The sequence below is a fragment of the Leptopilina boulardi genome, unplaced genomic scaffold (assembly GCF_019393585.1).
Source record: "Leptopilina boulardi isolate dan_hultmark-lab unplaced genomic scaffold, ZJU_Lbou_2.1 LbouV2_392, whole genome shotgun sequence".
Classification (NCBI taxonomy): Eukaryota; Metazoa; Arthropoda; class Insecta; order Hymenoptera; family Figitidae; genus Leptopilina; species Leptopilina boulardi.
This window is the reverse complement of record NW_026137965.1, coordinates 2,595,863-2,617,813: the sequence shown is the minus strand read 5'-3', so window position 1 is coordinate 2,617,813 and position 21,951 is coordinate 2,595,863. Positions and strand designations below refer to the sequence as shown.

At 23.5% G+C, this 21,951-nt stretch overlaps 2 protein-coding genes across 2 annotated transcripts; one reads left to right on the top strand and one right to left on the bottom strand.

Annotated features, from left to right (window-relative positions):
- Positions 1-566: 566 nt before the first annotated feature.
- Positions 567-16,294, bottom strand: LOC127288502 (uncharacterized). The gene is made up of 5 exons (XM_051315984.1): positions 16,126-16,294; positions 12,806-13,080; positions 6,679-6,858; positions 4,422-6,443; positions 567-1,949 (listed from the first exon to the last, which is right to left on the bottom strand). Exons 3-5 carry the CDS (start codon positions 6,819-6,821, stop codon positions 1,295-1,297), a joined length of 2,820 nt encoding a protein of 939 aa, XP_051171941.1. The 5' UTR covers positions 6,822-6,858; positions 12,806-13,080; positions 16,126-16,294; the 3' UTR covers positions 567-1,294.
- Positions 16,295-16,681: 387 nt separating this feature from the next.
- LOC127288553 (E3 ubiquitin-protein ligase Hakai) lies at positions 16,682-21,785 on the top strand. Its single transcript, XM_051316068.1, has 4 exons — positions 16,682-17,094; positions 17,264-17,653; positions 17,875-18,063; positions 18,166-21,785. Exons 1-4 carry the CDS (start codon positions 16,993-16,995, stop codon positions 18,832-18,834), a joined length of 1,350 nt encoding a protein of 449 aa, XP_051172025.1. The 5' UTR covers positions 16,682-16,992; the 3' UTR covers positions 18,835-21,785.
- The last annotated feature ends 166 nt before the right edge of the window (positions 21,786-21,951 follow it).

Below are 21,951 nucleotides of genomic sequence, written 5' to 3'. Positions count from 1 at the left end.
TTATTTTTTTTTTTTTTTTTGCAGTGAATAGAAATGTAACAAAAAATTCATAACCATTTCTCAGAATAATAAATCCTTTACTTCTAGGGATTAAATTGATATTTACATGCTCTACAAAAGATTTGATGGACGTTTATACATGTTTGTATATTTTAAGTCCACCAGAAATAACCCATGAGTCAATATTAAATTCAGAATTTAGTCGCTAAACCCCAACTGGAGCAAGCAAAAAATTATAATTGATACATCATTTTAAAAAAAAATTATATTTTACTTCGCGAAAATTAGAAATTAACTTTAAAAATCAAGATCTTTAAAAAAAAGAAAGAATTCGATTTTTTAGTTTTTAAATACAAATTTATTGATATTTTAAAAGAAATATTGTAGCTCCGATCAGAAAGGAAAAAAGTTGACAAACTATTTTTTGTAAGATATGAAATGAAATGATTCTATATTTTTTTTTTCATATAAATTCGAGTGTTTATTTGTTTTTTCGTGACAATAATCGCTTATAATTTGTACAATAATAATTCTAAAATATATTCACTGCACTCAATCTTCAAGCATTCATTTCTTTTTTTCTCAATCCTTTCTTTTTTTTTTTATTTTTCATTCTCTTTTTCACAATCCACTTTATTCGATGTGCCTTCATTTTAATTTTTAAATTGTTTTAAATAAATGCTTCAATATTTAAATAAAATTAAACAAAAATTAAACCAATACTAAGTGAAAAAAAAAATAATAAAACGAACTAAACTTGTGCATAACTATTTAAAGCAACATCAAAAATGTGGATTAAAAGAAGAAGAAAAAAAAATATATCACACATTCGTTAAATATTTACACTATCGTTGGAAGTTTGACTTTAAGAATACAATATTACATCGTATAATTACCTTTGAAAGTAAATTTAATTTTATAATTCAAAAACCAACGATTTTTAGAAATTAATAGAATTTTTTTTTTCCCTTACGATTGCAGTTAGACTTAATTATTTATATACAACTTTTTAAATAGAAAATTAAATAAGTCATTTAGTACAACCGACAAAAAAAAATTTTCCTCTTAAAATTCTAAAAGAATTTTTGTTTTTGTTCTCACAATAATAGTCGAACAATTTGTTCGAAAAAAATAAAATAAATCAAGGTCCATTCTTTCGTTTACACTGATACAATGAAGAAGAAATAAATTCAAAGTCTTTTTTCTTATTATGCCCGCATTATTTATCTTTCACCTGTGGAAGAATCTTATCATTATTATCATTATCATCATTTTCTTCCACCGAGAGATTTTCTCATGCAATTTTCATATATATCGTACGATCGCGCATTTTACTTAATTTTAATTCTCTTAATGCGCGTTGCGCTTCAATTGGTGATTGAAAACAAATACGCGCATCGCCCGTTGGCATTCCCTGTTCATTATAACGACGAATAATTTGTTCGCGTTTAATTTCAAAATCGCAAAAAAATTCAATAATCTCATCGATACTCGCTTTAAATGGAACATTTTCAAGTGAAATAACACAACCAGGCTTACCAAATACATGATCAACATGATCCATTTGTCCAGGATGTCGAGGTGGCATCAAATGTCTTGGTATACCCATCATTCCAGGTGGTGGTCCCCTTGGACCAAAACCAAAACGTGGATAATGCATTGGTCCAGGAAAACGTGGCCTCATATCGTGCATTGGATGATGATGATGATTGTGATGATGATGCTGTTGCATTTGATAATGATGTGGCATTGGTATTTGTGCCGATTGACTGTCACCTAGGCCTAAAGTTTCCAACATTTTTGTTCGTGGTACCAACATTATTGTGGGAACATTTTTACCCAATGGTAAACCATTTTTACCAATTGCACGCATTGCCTCATCTGACGAGTCAAATTCACAAAAACATTCGCCAGCTGGTTTTCCCGATTGATTTAACATCATGTGTATCCTGAAAAGGGAAAAATTTATTTTTATCTTTTATTTATTTTTAATATTATTTGTTTTTACAGTGATCACATTGTTTAAAAAAAAATTATATTTAATAAATTTTATTAATATAAAAATAAAAATAAATATAAATAAGTAAATAGAAATTCTTATTTTATTTATGGAAATTAATTCAGAATTAAAAAAAAAATTTTGAAGATAGAATAACAAGAATTTTCTATTTTAAATATTACAAAGATTTCTATGAAGAATTAATGAAAATATTGTTGAGACAAATATTCAGAAGAATTTTTGTATTAGAATAATTCTCAAGATTTGAATTCGTAAATTTTATTTTTTGTAAAAATCTCACACAAGAAAATAAATTTTTAAATTAATTCCTTATGAAAAAATCGAAACTTTTTTCAATTATTCATTATTAATTAATTTAAATTATCTATAAACACTGAAATCAAATATTTAAAATTATCTTCAATTACTCAATAAAAAAAAGGAGATTCTTTTGAAATTATCGTCAAATAATTGAAATAATAAAATAATTAAAATTATCTTAAAAGGTCAATTTATAATTTATTATAAATTTATTTGTAAAAAAAATTATTTATAATTATAATTTTTTGAATCAAATTTGAAATTTTTCTTTCAATTACAATAATTCTTAAGGTTTAAAATCATTAATTTTTGTTTGAAAAGAATAATTTGAAAATAAACTATCAAATTAATCACTTTTAAAAATATATAATTTTTATTTAATTATTTAATTAAATAATTGAAATTATCTCTAAATGACAAATTTAAATAATTGAATTTTTTTTAAAATACTGAATAAAATTGTTTAAACTGTCTTCAATTATTATTTAATAAAATAATTGAGATTATATTCAAATTTGATCCTGAACTAAATAATAATTGAAAATCTCTTAAATATTTTATTAAATAGGTAAATTATCTTCAAATTTTAAATCAAATAATTTAAAAATATCTTCAATAACGCAATTAAAATTTTATTCAATTATTCTATTAATTAATTGAAATTATCTTCAAATAATGAATAAAATAAAAAATTATTTAAATAAATAAATTTATCTTTAAATTTTTTATCAAATAATTGAAATTTTATTCACTTATTCTGTCAAATAATTGAATATTTTTAAAAATAATAAAGAAAATAATTGAAATTATATCTAAATGACAAATTTTAATAATTAAAAATATCTTAAAATACTGAATCAAATTGTTAAAATTATCTTTAATTATTAATTAATAAAATAATTGAAGTTATCTTAAAATTTTATCGTGAACTAAATAATTAAAATTATCTTGAATTTTCATAATAAAATAATTAAAAACATTTTCATTTATTCAATCAAAAAACTGAAATTGTCTTCAAATATTTAATCAATTCAAAATATCTACAATTATTAAATAAAACAATTGACTATCTCTAATTGATCAAAATAATAATTGAATATATCTTCAAATAAACAATTTAAAATAATTGAATAACTTCAAATAATCAATAAAATTATTGAATATCACCAAAAAATTGATAAAATTATTGAATAATAAACAGAATTGAAATTATATTCAATTTTTCAATAAAATTATTAAAATTGAAATTATATTTAAATATTAAATCAAATAATTAAAAATACCTCCACTTACTTAATCGAATAATTAAAATTTATGTTTATAATTGAAATTATCTTTAAATTTAATCATGCATAAAATAATTTTAATTATTTTCACACAATCAACAAAATTATTGAAATTATTTTGAAATATTGAATAAAATAATAATGAAACTATCTTTAAATATTAAATTACAAAAATAAGTCAAAATTGAAATTAAATTTTCAAAACCTATTCAAAAAATATTCAAAACTAAATTCTCAATTTTATTATATAAATAATTTGTGATTTTAATTTTTCAAGAACAAAACCCTATTTATTTTTTGAGTATTTAAGAATAAAAAAGCAGAATTGAATTTATATTTCAAATCTTTGTAATAAAATAATTGAAATTATCTTGAATTTTTCAATAAACTGATTGAAATTATATTTAAATATTAAATCAAATTATTGAAAATATCTTCATTCATTCTTCAATTAAATAATTAATCAATAATATAATTGAAATGAAATTATCTCCAAATAATAAATAAAATAATTAAATATTTCCTAATAATAATCGAATATTAAAAATTTGCAATTTTCACTTTTGAGAACAAAAACTTTTTTATTATAATGTAAAAAAATTATATTTGTACTATGCTTGTTAATTATAACGAATTAATTATAATTATATTTTCTTTTTGCGACTACAAAATCGATTTTTTTTTTTAGAAAATCCGACTTCGGTCCCTGTGAGTAGATAATAATCAACTGTGATCACTGGAAAGTATAAATTAAATTACCTTTTTTTTAAAAAAAAAAAAAGAAAAATTAACTCTTCAAAAGAAGAAATTCTCACCTGTGTGGTACAATTCCAATATCGGAGAAAAAATCCAAAATATCACGATCATTGGATTGATAAGGCAATCCTCGCATAATAATACAATCAGATTCCGATGGTATTCCATTTTCCTCTTCGTATTCTCGTTTTTCACTTTCAAATAGAGTTTCCGATATTGACGAAGCTGTAATTTGCTTTGGTCCAATTTTCAATGTCTTACTAAGTGCCGCTTCTGCATCTTCAATTTTATCAAAATGCAAATAACCCAAATATTTTGTACTTCCTGAATTCTCCATTGTTTTAATAAAAACATCATTTATTTTAATATCTTGAAAAAGATTTGCAATATCCATTTCTTTGGCATAGGATGGCAATTCAGTTAAAACAATATATGACGATTTTGCCACATTATCCACTAATTTTGTATTATCCGTTTCACCGCTATTCTCATCATTTCCCGATGATGATGACGATGAATTTTTTCCCTCTTTCAACGATGTAAAATCATTGTCAGCAGATGATGAAAAATCAGATCTATTATCTCTATCACACGATGGATATGAATCCAATGTCTTATCAAATATCGATTCTTCAAGATGTAATACTTCCACCTCAGAACCACGTACATATTTCGGTGATTTAAGAGCCTGCTCTTTTGCTTCTTGTTTGACAAATTTAATATAAGCAATACCAACACGATTACCATGATTATCATTAATTAATTTGAGTCCATCTTTTCTGATAAAAAGACCCGAAAAACCATGACGTACATCACTGTAAGTTGCACTCAATGGCATATTTCTTACTTCGACACAATTTCCACTGTCAGTTGTCGATGATGAATTATCATTTTGTCCAAAACGTGAATTTGAATTACGATTTAATTGTCGATCATTGGATTTATCGAAAGTATTTTTAAAAATAGACGCTTGAAAAGCATGGGGATTTCGTCGACTATCTAATTCTTGAACTTTATTCATAAATGAATTTGTCGGTCTATTAGTGGAACGAAAATTGGAATTATTGAATAAATTATCGGAACCAAATAATCCTGAACGATTGGGAAAACGAATTGAATCCATTCTTGTATTATCGGCCCATGGTTCGCGTGATGAACGATTTAATGAACCAAGAGAATTTCCATTTCCAGTTAATGAATTATTACCCAAACTTGACAATTGATTAATGCCTAAATTTGGTAAACGCGCCGACATGAGACTACCAACGCCATTTAATCCATTGAGTGAGAATTGTTGATTAAGAACTTGATTTCCAAATGGTGATGGACGATCGTCTTGTGATGGTAGAGCGGCAATACCAGCGCCAAGAATATTTGGTGCTATTACACCAATTTGCTGTGTACGTGGCGGTACTTCCCAGACTCCATTTTCAGGTAATGTTGATTTTTTATTTACATTTGATTTTTCTTTTGCAAATTGACCAACGCAAACAATATCATTTGTATTCTCATCGTCATTTATATCTTTACGTCCATCGCTTCTTCGTTTTATATCACGATCTTTTGAACGTGTACGATCACGTGATTTGGAACGATCACGACGACGACGTCTATCACGACGATCGCGATCACGATCACGTGATCTACTTCTTTCCCATCGTCGACCACCACGATCGCGTCCTCTATCGCGATCACGATCACGATCACGACGATCGCTTCTATCATTGTTACGACCACCGCCGCGATCTCTTTCTCTTGATCGTGAATGATCACGTGAACGTGAACGATTTCTTTCCTTACGATCTTTATTTAATGTCGTTGATGACGATGATGTGGTTTCATTTTCATGTTCTTTTTCCTTTCGATTGTCATTTGGCGATGTTTGTTTTGTTGGAACTGATTGTGTTGGAACAACTGGAACTGGTGCCGCTTGCATAAATGTTTGCAACGATAGACTCTGTTGTCGCGCCTCTTCAATCACCTTTTGCATTTCGGTACGTGAACTCAATAGTAGTTTTATCTTCATTTCTTTTATTTTACCACCGTCCTTCAACATTGCTTGACGCGCATCTTCATCGGTACTGTATTAAGGGAGAAAATTCCCAAAAATTAGATCTTCAAAAGTTTTTATATTTTTAAAAAATGAACAATTTAACAAAGTTTAATATAATTCAAATAAATATCAAGTAATTTAAAAATATTTTCTATTAGACATTTTAAATTTAAGAAAAGAAGAAAAATTGATTCAACGTTGCATTTTGTAGAATAAGAATAATTTTTTTTTTTATGAATTCACACGAGGAATAAATATCTCACCTAAATGCTATGAAAGCATCTCCAAGTTCACCACCAACGATGTGTACACCACCTTCAGGTATGCTGAGTCCGTGGAAAAATTGACGGATGTCCAGGGCATTCGCGGACCACGCCAAATTTTGTAGTCTTATTATGACACTCATTTTGTTTATTTTTTTTTTTTTGTGTTAATTGAATTATCTGGAATTTAAGAGACGGACACAAAATTACGACCATGATAACATCTCATACTTTTGGAAACAAAAGTTGAATTATTTCTGTTGGACTCTTTTGAAGATTAATTTTTAAAAAATAATTAAATAATCAAATTATAAATTTTAATTATAATTTAATAATAAATTAATTTATTATATATTATATATTAAAAAAAATTTATTATACATTAATTAAAAAATTAATTTATTATAAATTAATTAAAAAATAAATAAATTTATTATTATTATTATTATTATAATTAAGATATATAATTTTAATAAATAATAAGATTTGTTTTAATAGAACCAACGCTTCGTTGAAGTGAATATCAAGGGAATAGAGAATTTTTGTTTTTATATAAATAATTTATCGACATGGGTTTTACTTTTATATTTGAAAATTATTGAATTGGGAACATAATTCTTAAGAATATTCAACTAAATGTGTATTTATCTGCGATTTGAAAATCTCAAACATATAAAGTACATTTAAATTGTTTATAGAATTTTTTTTTCGAAAGTTGTTAGATACCAAAAACTTCGAAATTATTTTTAAAAAAAACATATATATAGAATTCAATGCATTAAAATTGTAGAAAAGTAAATACGATATATAAAATTTAACTAATAATCAATTTCTAAAAAAATTAAATCTAACTCATTGAATTAAAATAAAAAAACTAAAATTATATAAAAATTTAATTTTAATAGATTTTCCAGGTTCATATGAACTGAAAATTTTTTTTCTCCGAATCTCTATTATATAGTTGAAAATAAAGAGTAATTTATAAACAATTAAGTACTTTTTTTTATATAAGTAAAGAAGTATTTTTTAGAATAAAATTTATTTGCCTAAAATTCTGATCGTTCAAATGAACGGAAAATTTATTTAATACATTTTTAACTTCAAATTTTATTATAAAAAATATTGCTTTCTATATTCAGACATAAATTAAAATTTTTTTTAAATTAATGTACTTTTTTATTTTTCATTTCCGTAGTACATTTTAAAAAAATTTAAAGACAAAAATAATTATTTCGTTGTATTTGAACGTTCAGAACTTCAACGACATTAAAATTTGAATTTAAAAATATTCGCTCATTTAAGTAATTAGAATTTCGGGGACATTTTTGTTAATTAAAAAAAGTTTAAAATTTATAAATTAAATAAATTTAGATTTATAATAAAATAAAACTTTATGGACCAAAAATATTGTTAAAAAAAACTTGTAAAAAAATGTACAATGAATAAATAAATACCTACTACTATAAAAATATAACAAAATAATAAATTATCTCAAAAATACAAAAAAAATAATTAATAAATTATTAAAATTTAGATTTATAATAAAATAAAACTTAATAGTGGAATAAAAATATTGTCCAAAAAACTTGTGAAAATTGTACAATAAAAAAATAAATAAATACTACCTAAATGCTAACAAAAAAAATATAACAAAATAATAATTAAAATAGTCAAAAATATAATGAAATTAAAATAGTCAAAAAATATTTAAAAAATAAAATAAATACAGGCTTCGGATCGACTTTAAGGCACAAAAAAAGTCGTTTTAGTCGATTTATATTCCAAAAAAAAAGTCGAAAAAGTCGATTTTTTTTATTTTAATAAAATTGAATTGGTTAATGAATATTTTACTTTAAATAACTAATGTTAATTAAATTCATTTTATTAATTCTGTAATGAGAATAATTCTATAAAAATATTATTAAGAAAATTTATTTCCAATATTTCACAATTGAACTAATTGTAAGACAAATTTTCAAAATTTTATTTAAGTAGAACAAATTTCCAAAAAAAATTCTTGAAGTAACATTTTTATAATTTCTTGAAGTCTGATTTTAGCAATTTATTCGAATTACAAATTTTGTCATAGTTTTTTAGTTTTTATGATCAAAATAATTTCAGGCAAAAACTTAATCAAGTTTTACAGATTTTTTATTAAAAAAATTTTTTTTAAATAATAATAATTTTGGAAGAATTAAAGTTGAAATTTTTAGAAATGATTGAATTTCAAAAGATTTGGTTAATTTTCAGACAATAATTAAATTTTACAAAACTAAAAATAATTTATCAAATAATTTTATAGATTCATGATTTCTGTTACTAAAAAATTTATTAGAAATTGCAGACAAAAATACAATAATTTGAAAACTTTTTAAGTGAAAAATGGTTTCAGATAGTTGAATTTTCGAAGAATATTACAAAAATCATTAAAAATAATTTGATTTCACGAGAGTTATAATTGAAATTATTAAATTTCAAAAAATTTTAGATGGAAATTTTTAGAAATAATTAAATTTTAGAAGCTTTTAAATTGAAATTTTTGAAAATAATTAAATTTCAATTGATTTTGAATTGAAATTTTGGAAAATAATTGAATTTTAGTTGATTTTGAATTGAAATTTTTGAAAGTAAATGAATTTTAGTTGATTTTAATTGAAAATTTTGAAAATAATGTAATTTCAATCGAAATATTGGAAAATAATTAAATTTTAATTGATTTTGAATTGAAACGTTGGAAAATAATTGAATTTTAGTTGATTTAAAATTTAAAATTTTGAAAATAATTGAATTTCTATTGAAATTTTTGAAAATAACTGAAGAATTTATTAGAAATTACACACAACAATTGAACTTTCAAATTTTTTTCATTGCAAAATGCTTTCAGATAATTGAATTTTCGAAGAATATTATAAAAAATTATTAAAAATAATTAAAATTTTTGCAAATAATTTAATTTCAAGTGATTTTGAATTAAACATTTTTTGTTATTTTATTTGCTAATTTTTTTAAAATTATAAACAATTATTAAATTTCATAAAAATTTTAATTCAAAAATAGTTAAATATAATTGAATTTGTGAAGAATTTCATTAAAATTATTAAAAATAATTAATTTAGTGAAGAATTTTAGTTAAAAATTTGTTAAATAATTGAAATAAAGAAGAATTGCATTGTATCCTAAAAAAAACGTATTTTGTTTTAAAATTTTGTAAAAAAGTCGAAAAAGTCGCATTTTATTAAAATAAGTCGAAAAAAGTCGGTAAAAGTCGAAAAAGTCGTGTAATCCGAGGCCTGTAAAATAAATAAATAAACACAAAAATACAACAAAATAAATAGTCAAAACTAATGAAATAAATAATAATAAAAATAATAAATAAATATTAATAATTGGAGTTATATCCTCAAGTGATTTAGGACATTAAAAATGACTGATTTAATTATTAAGTCCTTCTTATTATTTAATCCGTTTATTTAATTACCATATTATATAAAAACTCTAATACCATAATTATCCTTTTTTTCCATTTTTCCACGATAATTTTAAATATCAATAAATTCATTTTGATTGAAATAAAAAATTAAATTAAAATTTTTTAAAAAGTGGTTAGTTTTTTTTTTGTAAATTTATTCATTTTATTCAAAATTAAAAAATCCAAAATGAACTTTATGATAAATGCAATAGACTTGAATTATTTTTTTTGCAATAAAAGTTGAATTTACCAAGTGTGCCAAGGTCTGATCATTTATATCAATTTTATGCTCACACTATTATGCGTTAATACTTTTTAATTCGTTGATTGTTCAATTTATTCTTCTGTATCATATATAGAAATTATATGCAATTTAAAAAAAATCCTCATAATATTGTTATAAACATTTCGATTTCAAGTGTGGGATAATTGAAAAATTCGCAACCGAATGTGATACTAATAATTCAATTAAGAATTAATTAAATAAAATTACACCGAAATTTCTCAAAAGAAACAAAATTTACATATTTTTGTGATTTTCCATTTTTCTTTAATTATTTAATTGCAAATTAAATTTGCTATTCAAAAAATTTTTTTTTTTAATAACCAGATTATAATAATTATTAATTTGTTTCAATTCTCTGATTGTATTTTCTAAAAAAAAAAAATTATGGTATAAAACTCGTTGACTAAAATATTCAGCTAGCAATATTTGTAACTAATTTTTAAAAATAATTACCAAATAATTAAAATTACAAAACAAAATAATTATTCAACCTCGTTCCTAATTCATTTCAATCTGGAAATATATTTTAATTATATTTTTCCAATTTTTGTAAATCAATTTTAATAATTCGAGAGGAAGAGAGAGAATTTATGCCAATGAATCCAAGTCGAAGAACGAATAAAATTACCGACAATATTGTGCGACAAATTCATCTGAAGGCAAAGAGAGAGAGAGAGAGAGAGAGAGAGAGAGAGAGAGAGAGAGAGAAATTATCAAAAAAAAAACTAACTTTTTTTCTCGAGAGAAATGATTCAATTTTCAAAACAAAACAAATAAAATATGGAATAACGAAGCAACTTATTTAAAATTTACAAAAAAATCGACAAATATGAAAAGCTGCAAAAAAAAAAAATATTGCCATCCTTCTGGAAAATGCTTTCGACTTTGAGAGAAACAGCCATGGAACTGATGAAGTTCTTATTGAAGTAATGAAGTTCATGTTATTCCCGATACATTCCCGATTGTGTGACGTTTTCTGGTGAATTTTTTTATCAACAACTTGCAGATCACATACAGCAGCTGGACGCTAATTTTCCTCATTTAAAAAAAAAAAAAATTCTTTCCAAAAATTGAATCATTATTGTTGTGCTTTTATGATTCAATTTATAATTAAAATTATTTAATCTAAAGTATAATTTATGCAATAACAAACAATTTCTTTCATTTTGCTTTTTTTTTTGCATAGTCTAAATTATTAAACCGGAAGTATAGTTATAAAAAATTCGATTACTAAATACAAGGCATCAACATTATTTTTCGCAAAATAAAAAATAGGATTGTAATTGTAAGGAAAAAAAATTATATTTTTTCCATAATTTTTATATTTTTCTAATTTCATTAAATGATTTTTAAAAAATTATTTCAAAATGTATCAACTAAAAAATTCTCGTTTTTCATTTATGTTAACGAAAAAAAATTATTATTAATAATCCGTTTAAAAGTGTTATATTTTAATTAATGCAGATTTATTTTTCAAAAAGATTCTTTAAAAAAAAAGGAAGAAACATTTCTTAGCAATTTCATCTAAATTGTAATAATCTAGAAAAATTCTAAAAGAAATGTGATAATGAAGATTAAACTGATAGGGATTTCGGTAATAAATCGTATCTTGAGATAGATGATTCCTAAACTTTTTAGGATTATTAAAAAAAAAACTTAAAATTTTTCCCTCAATTCTTTCAATATTTTTTACAATTATTTTTCCGTAAATTGTAATCTTTTTTTTGGCCCAAGATACGATTTGTAATCTTAAAACGAAAACAATTACCTACAGTTGTTTGCAGAAAAAACGATGTTTTTTTTCTCTAAAAAAAAATAAAACTCGCGTCCATTCTCCGAAAGTTTTTTTTTTCTTGTTGACAACTGAAGATCTCGACAATCAGGATATCTCCAAATAAATCGTTTTTATCACCATTCTTTTTTTTTTTTTTGTTTTGTTTGTAATCGAAGAATTCTTGAATAAAATCGAAGTAAAAAAATATTATCTACGAAACCTTTAAAGATAAATTCTAAGATCGAAAAATTAAATAACATTAATATATAAACCATAAAAAGGAAATCTTTATTGATTCAAAAAATTATCGTTCTTGAACAATTAACTCTCAGAAGATTCAAGAACTACTTACCAAATATATATTTCTTTTTTCTACCTAAAAAACTTAATTAATGATTCTTATGTAAGAATTCATTTTAGAGTCGATAATTTTTTTTTTTTCACGCAGAAGGGTCGAAAAAAAAGAAAAGAAAAAAAAAGTACATTAAAAATTGACCCCAACAGAAAAATCACAACTCTCTTTGTTTCGCCAAAAAAAAAAAAAAAAAATAGAAAAATTAACAACTAAAATCTTATTACGTTACTATTGGAGCATTACCTTCACAGAAAAATTTCTTCTTTCTTCAATTAGAGTTCACTCGGCTAAAATTGGTTTCAATGATGATGACGATGATGAAATCTAAGTAAGTCGACGAGAATAAAGACGACCCAGCAAACAGCAAATAGTCCATTCAGTGAAGTGAGGAATCAAGAAAATGAAGAAGCAGAATAAAAGCGCAGTTACATTCACTGCATCATTGTTAGAAACTTCATCATGGACGGCGCATTGCTCATTTTCTCTTTAATACGCACCAACAATCATCGCTTAAGGTCCTGTAACACATATCATTTTTGCCATGCTGTACCTCAAAAACAAAATCCCCTTCGAATTTCTTTTTTTTTTAAGCAAGTAAAAATAATAATAATACAGAAGCGAAATTCAAATTTTAGATGTTCTAGCACTTTTAAATATACACTGTTAGTAAGAAAAAAAGAAATGAAACTTAAAAATTTTAATAAAGAAAGTAAATTTTAAATTTAATTTTAATAAATCAAATAGAAAATTTATTTAACTTTTAATAAAAAAATTTACATCAGGTAAAATTTTACGCCCAATACTTTTTTTTTTTATTATAAATTTATTCTTTTCTTTTTTTTTGAAGTGTTTTCTTTGTTAATTTTCTAAATCAAACGGCCCTTAATTTGAAATTTATATTTTACTTTCAATTCGAAAATTAAATCAGTGCAAAAATATAAATCGTTTTTTTTTTCTCGCAGTAAATTATTTATTTGTGCAAAAAATGATATGCTTGAAAAAATATCATTTTCCGAAGTTTTCCAGAGCTCCTAAAAATGGAATTTCGTATCACACTTGCAAGAAATTTTTAATCATTAAAAAAAAAAAAAACATTTTAATAAAGTATTTTTTTAATTTAGAAAAAAATCGTTCAAAATGCATTTTTATTTTTTATGTCGGGTTTATATTTTTTTGGGTTGCTTATGATGTCCTGACAACAATCAAGTTTTGTTTTAAAGAATGCAGAGATTAATTTAATTCTACTTGATATTCCTGAATTCCATAAAATAGAATGTTTTATTAATTTAATTTAAAAAAAAAATCCATTAATATTAATTCTATAAAAATAGTTAATTTCTTTTCACTTTTTCTAAAATAGAATCTCCGATTCAAAAAATTTTTAATTTTAATAATTTTTAAAGTTCGTAAATCTCAAAAACAGTTTTAAATTTACAAACGAATCTTAATAGTAAATGACAATTATTAAATAATATATAATTAATAAATATTAAAATATTTATTTAAATTTATTTATTTTAATTCATTTCAATTTAAATATCAAAATTTAAATTAATAGGACTTAAATACACTAGTATTCTATTTAAAGAGACGAAAAGAATTTTTTTCTTGTTTCTCAATAATTAGAACTCCAGTAAATTATTTTTTTTAAATCCCATTTTAATTATTAAAAAAAAAGTATGAAATAGTATTCGTAAACTGAATATTTTCAAAACAATTTCTATATTAAATAGAAAATTAAATTTTTGTTTACTGTTAATTTGTAATAATTATTAATTATTAATAATAAACTGTGATTCAAATTGGATTATCGATTTTTTACACACTTCTTATAATCCAATTAAAGCTGAAATTTCACAACTGTATGTAATGTTTCGACGACAATAGTTTCGACTCCATTACCAAATACAATAAAATAAAATAAAACGTAAAAAAAAGTTTTGATATTTAAAAAAAAAAGATTACACTAAAATGTATTAAAATAATTTGTTTTATAGACTAAAAATTATTTTTTTTACATCTTTAGTGCATTTTTCAATGAGTAAAATTATTTTTTAAATTTAATTTAAATGGAATTAAATTTAAAAAATAAAAAGATTCTTAAATTCCCAAAAGTTTGTTAAAAATTCGTTATTTTAGAATCCGATGTCTCTTTTTTGGAACAATTTTTTTTCTGGTCTCCTACAGGTGATACTTACCACAACTGATCCGGAGTCAAAAATGTAAACCGCGATAAGAAAATTGTGAAGATCCGAAAAAAATCTCGCTATTACTGAAGAAACTGGTTTAAATATTAAAAAAAAAAAAAAAACTCGCAGAACTGCTTGAAACAAATTCAAAATATTGTGTAACTTCATAATTCAGTTCAGTCAACCTAAGAGAAATTTTTTTGTTGACTGAAAAACAAGTTCTTTCAATAAAAAGATTCCTTACAAACCATATTTCGATTAGAGAAAATATAATTGAAATTTATAAACTTGTGTATAAAAGAGCAAAAAGGAATTTTTCCCCAAAAAATCCAGTCCACATCCACGAAGATGATATAGGAGATAGATCTTGAGCCCTTGGCATCCTTTTTTTTTAAATGGAATTCAGGTTCAGGTAGATAATAGGGATTTAAATTTTTAATTCTTATTAAAAATTATGTATTTTCAAATATTAAAATTTAACTGCATTCAACAGGACTTGTGATTTAATCAAATATTAAAGGATATAAATATAAAAATTTTTTATTATTCGAAGAAATTATAATTCATTTAATTGTTGATTAAGTTAAACAACCGTAAAATATTTATTTATTCCAATAAAATATTAAGGTTTCATAATTAATGATTATTTATAATATTTTTAGGGAAATTTTCATGTTTAATGTGAAAACAAATAAAATTTGTGCTTATTTTTTTTTAGGTTACATATTTTATATATTTTGAAAAAAAAATGTTTTTTTATTGTGACAAATGTTATTTCTCAAAAACATCTTTAAAAACAAATTAAAATGCGCTAACCTAGAAAACTCTAAAAGTTGTTTTCCGTTATAGAAAGTAAAGTAACAAAACATTTTTATGATTTCTTACATTAAAAAAATATTTATAGTCAATAATTAAAGTATTTACTAATATATAAATTTTATTTAGAGAGGAAATTTTTGAGATTAATTAAAAATCCTGTTTTATCATATAATTACCAAATTCGCGTTTAATGAATCAAATCCCAAAGAGTACGATTGACAAATAATTGTAATGTAGTAAATTCCAATTCGACGCAACACACGTCAAGGACTCCGACCACTATCGACTTATTTTTGACCTCCTTTTATTGAACTCCAAAAAAAAGCACCTTTTTGTTTTCAAAACAACAAAAAAAAACACCTCACGAACGAAAAATTATCGCGAGCTAACGATTTTTTTTTTCATAACGCGAACACTATCATGTTTTCATGTAAATTTAGGTATGATGCTAAAAAATCATTACTTTTTTTTGTGAGTGAGAGAGAATACAAAAAAATGGCTTGGATTGATCTATTAAAGAATTCCGTACTTTTTATTCAACTCAGTCAAACTTACAATATGAAAAAGTTGTGCCCTCAATGAATACGTCGTCCACAAATGTAAATATTGAAATTGGATGAAAATACTGGATTTATATTTGCCCGATGAACGAATGACGCTTACGTTTTCACCAGCGTGTCGTGTAATGGCTGCCGTTTTCTTGTTTTGCCAACTTTCTTATTTCCGTTTTAATAGTTTTGTAAACCCCGTAGAACTTCCGGTAATTGGAGCGCCATCTTTCACTAATTTCGTAACTATAGTATTTGGCGGAAAATTCAAAAAAGTAAATAAGAACAAACAAATTAAACAAATTAAAAAACAAATTACAACAATTATATAGTAAAAATAAAATTTTCTAATAACTGTAAATATTATTTATTAATTTTGAAATTGTTTTCTATATATCAAAATATACATAATTTTAGTAATGAGAAATAAATTATTTTTTATAAATAAAATGTTAGGAAAAATATTTAATATTATACAATAAAAATAATTTAAAAAATTTTAATATACGATTTTTTTGAAATAATTATTTTTTAAAATATTATACACATACACATATATAGAAGAAGTGCCGTAATGTTTGAATGTGTGAGAACGCAATCAAACAACATTTGTGTCATTTGGTGTTTTTAATCTATTTATCAAATTTTTTATCAAATGTAACTCGATAATTCAGAGTAGCATTGATTTAAATAAACGATTTATTATTATAATTCGTGCTAGAGTTTTTTTTTGTATATATATAAATAACTAAATAGGAATGATGCCGAGTTCAATAATCCTAACCTATAAAAGTTAATGTGTACATATTTAGGTTTTGATTTACTTGAAAAATAATAAATTTTTCGTTGTTGGTAAATTGTTTCTTTTTCAATAATGGATGAAATTGGAAGTAAAAGAATGAGGGGTAGAACTAGAGGTAGAGCCCGAGGAAGAGCTCGCGGGCGAGCCAGAGGACGATCAAAAAAAGCGGTGAAGGTATTTCTATTTTTATTCTCTTTATTATGTTTGTACTAGTTTAATTAATTAAATTAATAAAATTTAGTAAAAAAGTTAATAAAATTAATTATAATTTATAACTTTTATTAAAATTATATAAAATATTGTATGGGAAATAAATTTTAAAATCGTTTAAAACGTTTAAAAGATAATTGAAAGTGATGAGGAAGATATTATACAAACTCAAGAGGAAACTCCAATGGAGACAAATGAACCTGAACAAGAACAACAGAAACCGCAGCAGCCGCAAATCAAGCAGCAACAACCCCTACAACAACAACAACAACAACAACCTCCACAACAACTCATACATGACTCTCAAATTCATCAACCAATTTCGGAGCAACAATTTGATTTGGAAGCTGATATTTCACAATTGGAGGCACCAACATTCACAACAATTAATCGAGGACCTCCAGAACCAATGCTTCGTTTACGTTGGGATCATCGTGTTAATTTAATTGGTGAAAAAGTTCTCAATCCAATGATTCATTGTTGTGACAAATGTTTAAAACCAATTCTTATCTATGGACGAATGGTGCGTATATTTCGTAATTTACTAAATTATTTTTTTATTTTAATAATTATAGAATAGAATAGAATTTTCTTTCTTTCTTTATTTTCTCGTTTTTCTAAAATTAGACAAATTTCATTAAGAACTTTACAAATATCAATGTCTATTTTTATTTAATAATTATAATTTTACTAGATAATTATTATCAAAAGTTAATTAGAATATTAATGAAAATACTGTTTCAGATTCCATGCAAACATGTTTTTTGTTTATCCTGCGCTAAAAGAGAGGACAAAGTCTGTCCTCGATGTTTAGAGAAAGTTTCAAGGGTTGAACAAACTGGACTTGGAACAGTTTTTATGTGTACACACGGAGGTACTCGATATGGAAACGCAGGTTGCAGACGAACGTATTTAAGTCAAAGGGATTTACAAGTAATTGCTTTTGAAATTTTTTTTATTTTCAATAAATTTTTGATTTATTTAAAAAAATAAATCAAAAAAAAAAAATAAACTAATTAAAAAATTTTTCCCCAGGCTCACATAAATCATCGTCATATATCAGCACCACTTCAACCAGTTCAAGGTATGCAGGTCGATCAATCACAATATGCGCATTCAAAATCCGAAATGGAATCTCAATTATCAAAAGTCTCGCCAGTGACATTGCAACAAAATAATCGCATGAAATCATCACACATGGTGCAACCAATAATGGGCAATGATCCACGTGTAAATTCATTAGTGAATCAACAATCGGTGGAACATCGACAACATCGAACACAATCAATGATGTCAATGCAAAATTATACACAAAATACAGCACCACCGCCGAATAATCCTCCAATGAGAACTAATTTAATAACCGTTCCAATTCAGGATACAACTGTAAATACCCATGAGTTACATGCTCAACAAACGCATCATTATTATAATCCACCACCGCCGCCACCGCCTGCTCAAGTGAATTATGCAAATTATAGTGTACCACCGCCAGTATCACAGACACAACAATATTATTCACAGCCACAACATCCCCCTGGTCCATATGTTCAATCGACACAACAACAATATGCACCGCCAACGGCAACATCGATAAGACCAAGTCCAACTGGTTATATTCAAGATCCATCACAATATGGACCACCGCCACAACAACCATCACAACCACAATGGACTCAACATCAACAACAGTTTTACAGATAAAAAAAGCAGTGTTTTTTTTTTTTTAAATCGATTCTTGAGAAGTGCAATAGGGTGAATCGAATGATAATCATCTGAGGGTGGTTGATGGAATTGGAAAAAAAACTAGGATCCAGCGAAAATCATCTAGATAAGGTTGCTTCATTATTTTTTAAAGAAACTACAATTCCGTAACTTTGAATATTATTCAAGAATTTATTTAGTAAAATTAATGAATTTTCCATAAAAATCATTAATTAAAATTTTCATTTTTTATTAGAAATAATTTTTTTTTTGACGAATTTTCATTTTTCTAATTAACATTTGACAGAATTTCTTTCTATACAAATTCTTACATAAGAAAATTTTTTGCTACCGAATTTTTGTTTCACACTAATTTAAAAATATCAAACTAATACAAGTTTTTATATTAATTAGATATTTTTGGTATCAATTGAATACTTTTAAATTAGTGTGTTTACAAAATTTTTATTTTACAGTCATTTAATATAGATGACTTTTTATTTACGGTAATTTTAATTTAACAGAATTCTCATTCAATCGAATTTTATGTAATTTGAATTTTTAAATGACAGAAATTCTAATTCACCGAATTTTTAACACGACAAATTTTCTTTTGTCTGTAATTATAAATGTTCGAAACAACAATCAACAACTATTTAGGCCATTTGTAATTTTGGACAAATTAAAATTTGGTGAATTGGATTTTCTGTCATTGAAAAATTCGAATCATATAAAATTCAATTGAATGAGAATTCTGTTAAATTAACATTCTTTGAAATAAAAAGTCATGTGAAGAAAATGACTGTAAAATAAAAATTTTGCCAAACAAAAATTCGATAGCTGAAAATTTTGTTAAATAAAAATTCGAATAAAAAGAAAATCTGTCAAATTTTAATTAGAAAATTGAAAATTCGTCTAAAAAGTAATTATTTCTAATAAAATATTTTAAAATGAAAATTCTAATTAATGATTTTTATTGGATAATAATTCGCCACAAATATCTTTTATTTTATGAAGAAAATAAAATAAAATAATTTGAAATTTTAATAGGTTTCTTTTTAAAATAATAACAATAATAAATTATTTCTATAAAAATTTTGTCAATTTTTAGGATAGGAAAGATATATCAAAAAACAGTAAAGTTTCGAAACCGGTACTGCTTTTCTCGTCAGGATTTATTAATCTATAAATATATTAAATTAATTTATTTTAACTTGATAATTTTTATAATAATTTTATTAAAATTATTATTGGTTATTGATCCATTGGATTTACTCACAATTATGCTAAAAAAAAATTATTTTCTTCAAAAATAAAAGATATTTTACTAAATAAATTCTTGAATAATATTAAAGTTTACGGGATTATACATTATAGATTTTTTTTAAAAAAATAATGTAGCAACCTAGTCTAGATGATTTTCCCTGGATCCTAGATTTTTTTTAAATTTCATCAACCATTCTCAAATGATTTTTCAGTATATTGAACAAATAGAAACTTCAAATTAGCAACTATCGGGAATCACAGATTATCACCTATTCATCTTTTTTCACCTATTGAAATTTTTGCCATCTATTTCACCTATTTTGATAATTTTTTACACCTCTTTCATGATTAGATTAAATTTGCAGATGTAATATTTCAAAAGTAATTGAATTTACAGTTTTAAAAAACATTGATTTAAGCAAAGGAATATTGAAAAATAATTTTTTAGTTTCCGAACATTTTTTTTAACCTTCCAAAGGTATTAATTCAGAGGATACAAAATTAGATTTTTATCTGTTTTATAAAAAAATAATAATTCTATAAAAATAATTTTGATTGATTTCAATTTCAATTTATCCAAAATTCAATTTGCCCAAATTTTAAACTATTAATGCTTCAATTATTGATTAAAAATATGTAAATTAAGAGTAAAAATTTGTGATGTGTCTATTCTTTGAATAGACAAAATGTAGTTAAAAAATACATTGAAAAAAATCACACTTTGAATAGATACAAATTAGTTATTTTGCACGTTAATTGGTTTTAATTATTAACTTTCTATCACCTATTTTCGGTAAATAATTCATCTTTTTTACCTACGAAAAAATATACTGTGATTCCTGTTGCTATTTATTTTTGGAAAAATTTATACATTATTTAAGGACTGAATATTCTTTGCAAAATCCATTAGTCCTGATTTTTTTTTTGGTAAATTTTTATTAAAACATTTTCATATTACATTGAATTCTTATTCAATTGAATTTCTAATTACTTCAATTTTTCACACGAAATTTTTTTCGTGCTGCACTGAATTTTTATTTAAATTCAATCAAGAAATTTTAAAAAACTATTATTAATTCAATTAAAAAAAAATTCAATTTAATTAAAATTTGTTTTTAAACAAAACAAGTTCCATATAGTGAGAAATTCATGAAAAAATTTTCGAAAAATTCGTCTAAATAAAAGAAGGAGAAATTCGGTGTTACAAATTTCACAAATATAAATTCTAATGGAATTTGTAGTGAATATTTTCATTTCAATTTAGTTATTAATAAACATCAGTTTGTTTAGAAATTTATTAATTCAATTCCAATTTTAATAGTTCTCAAAAATAATCAATTGTAAATACACACCGTTTTATTAAGCAAATTTATAATTTTTTTTTAAATTATAATTTTCATGATATAATTTCATTAAATTATAGAAACTAAAAATGAATAAAAGTGTAAAATATTTAACGAGTTTAATCAAATAACGCTATATGGCGTATTTTTCAATGTAAAAAAAAATTGTAATTTATCGAATTTTCGTAGACAAAATGATTTTTTTTTTTTAGTGAGAAAATGACACGAACTGTGCACGAATTTGGGGTGAAATTGTGTTTTTTTGAAAATTGCACTTATTGTAAAGCTGTTAAAAAAATGCGACATAGGTTTATATATAATAAATACAATTTTTTTTAGCAATTAGAGTTTTCTTTATCAAAGTAAAAAAAAATAGAAATTTAAAACTAACAAATCGAAAGAATTCGCCTCACAAAATTTGGGGAAAAAATCAGTTTTAACTCTTTCAATATTTTGATAAAAAATTAAATTTTAAATAATTAATTTAAAAAAAACGAATTTTCTTTTT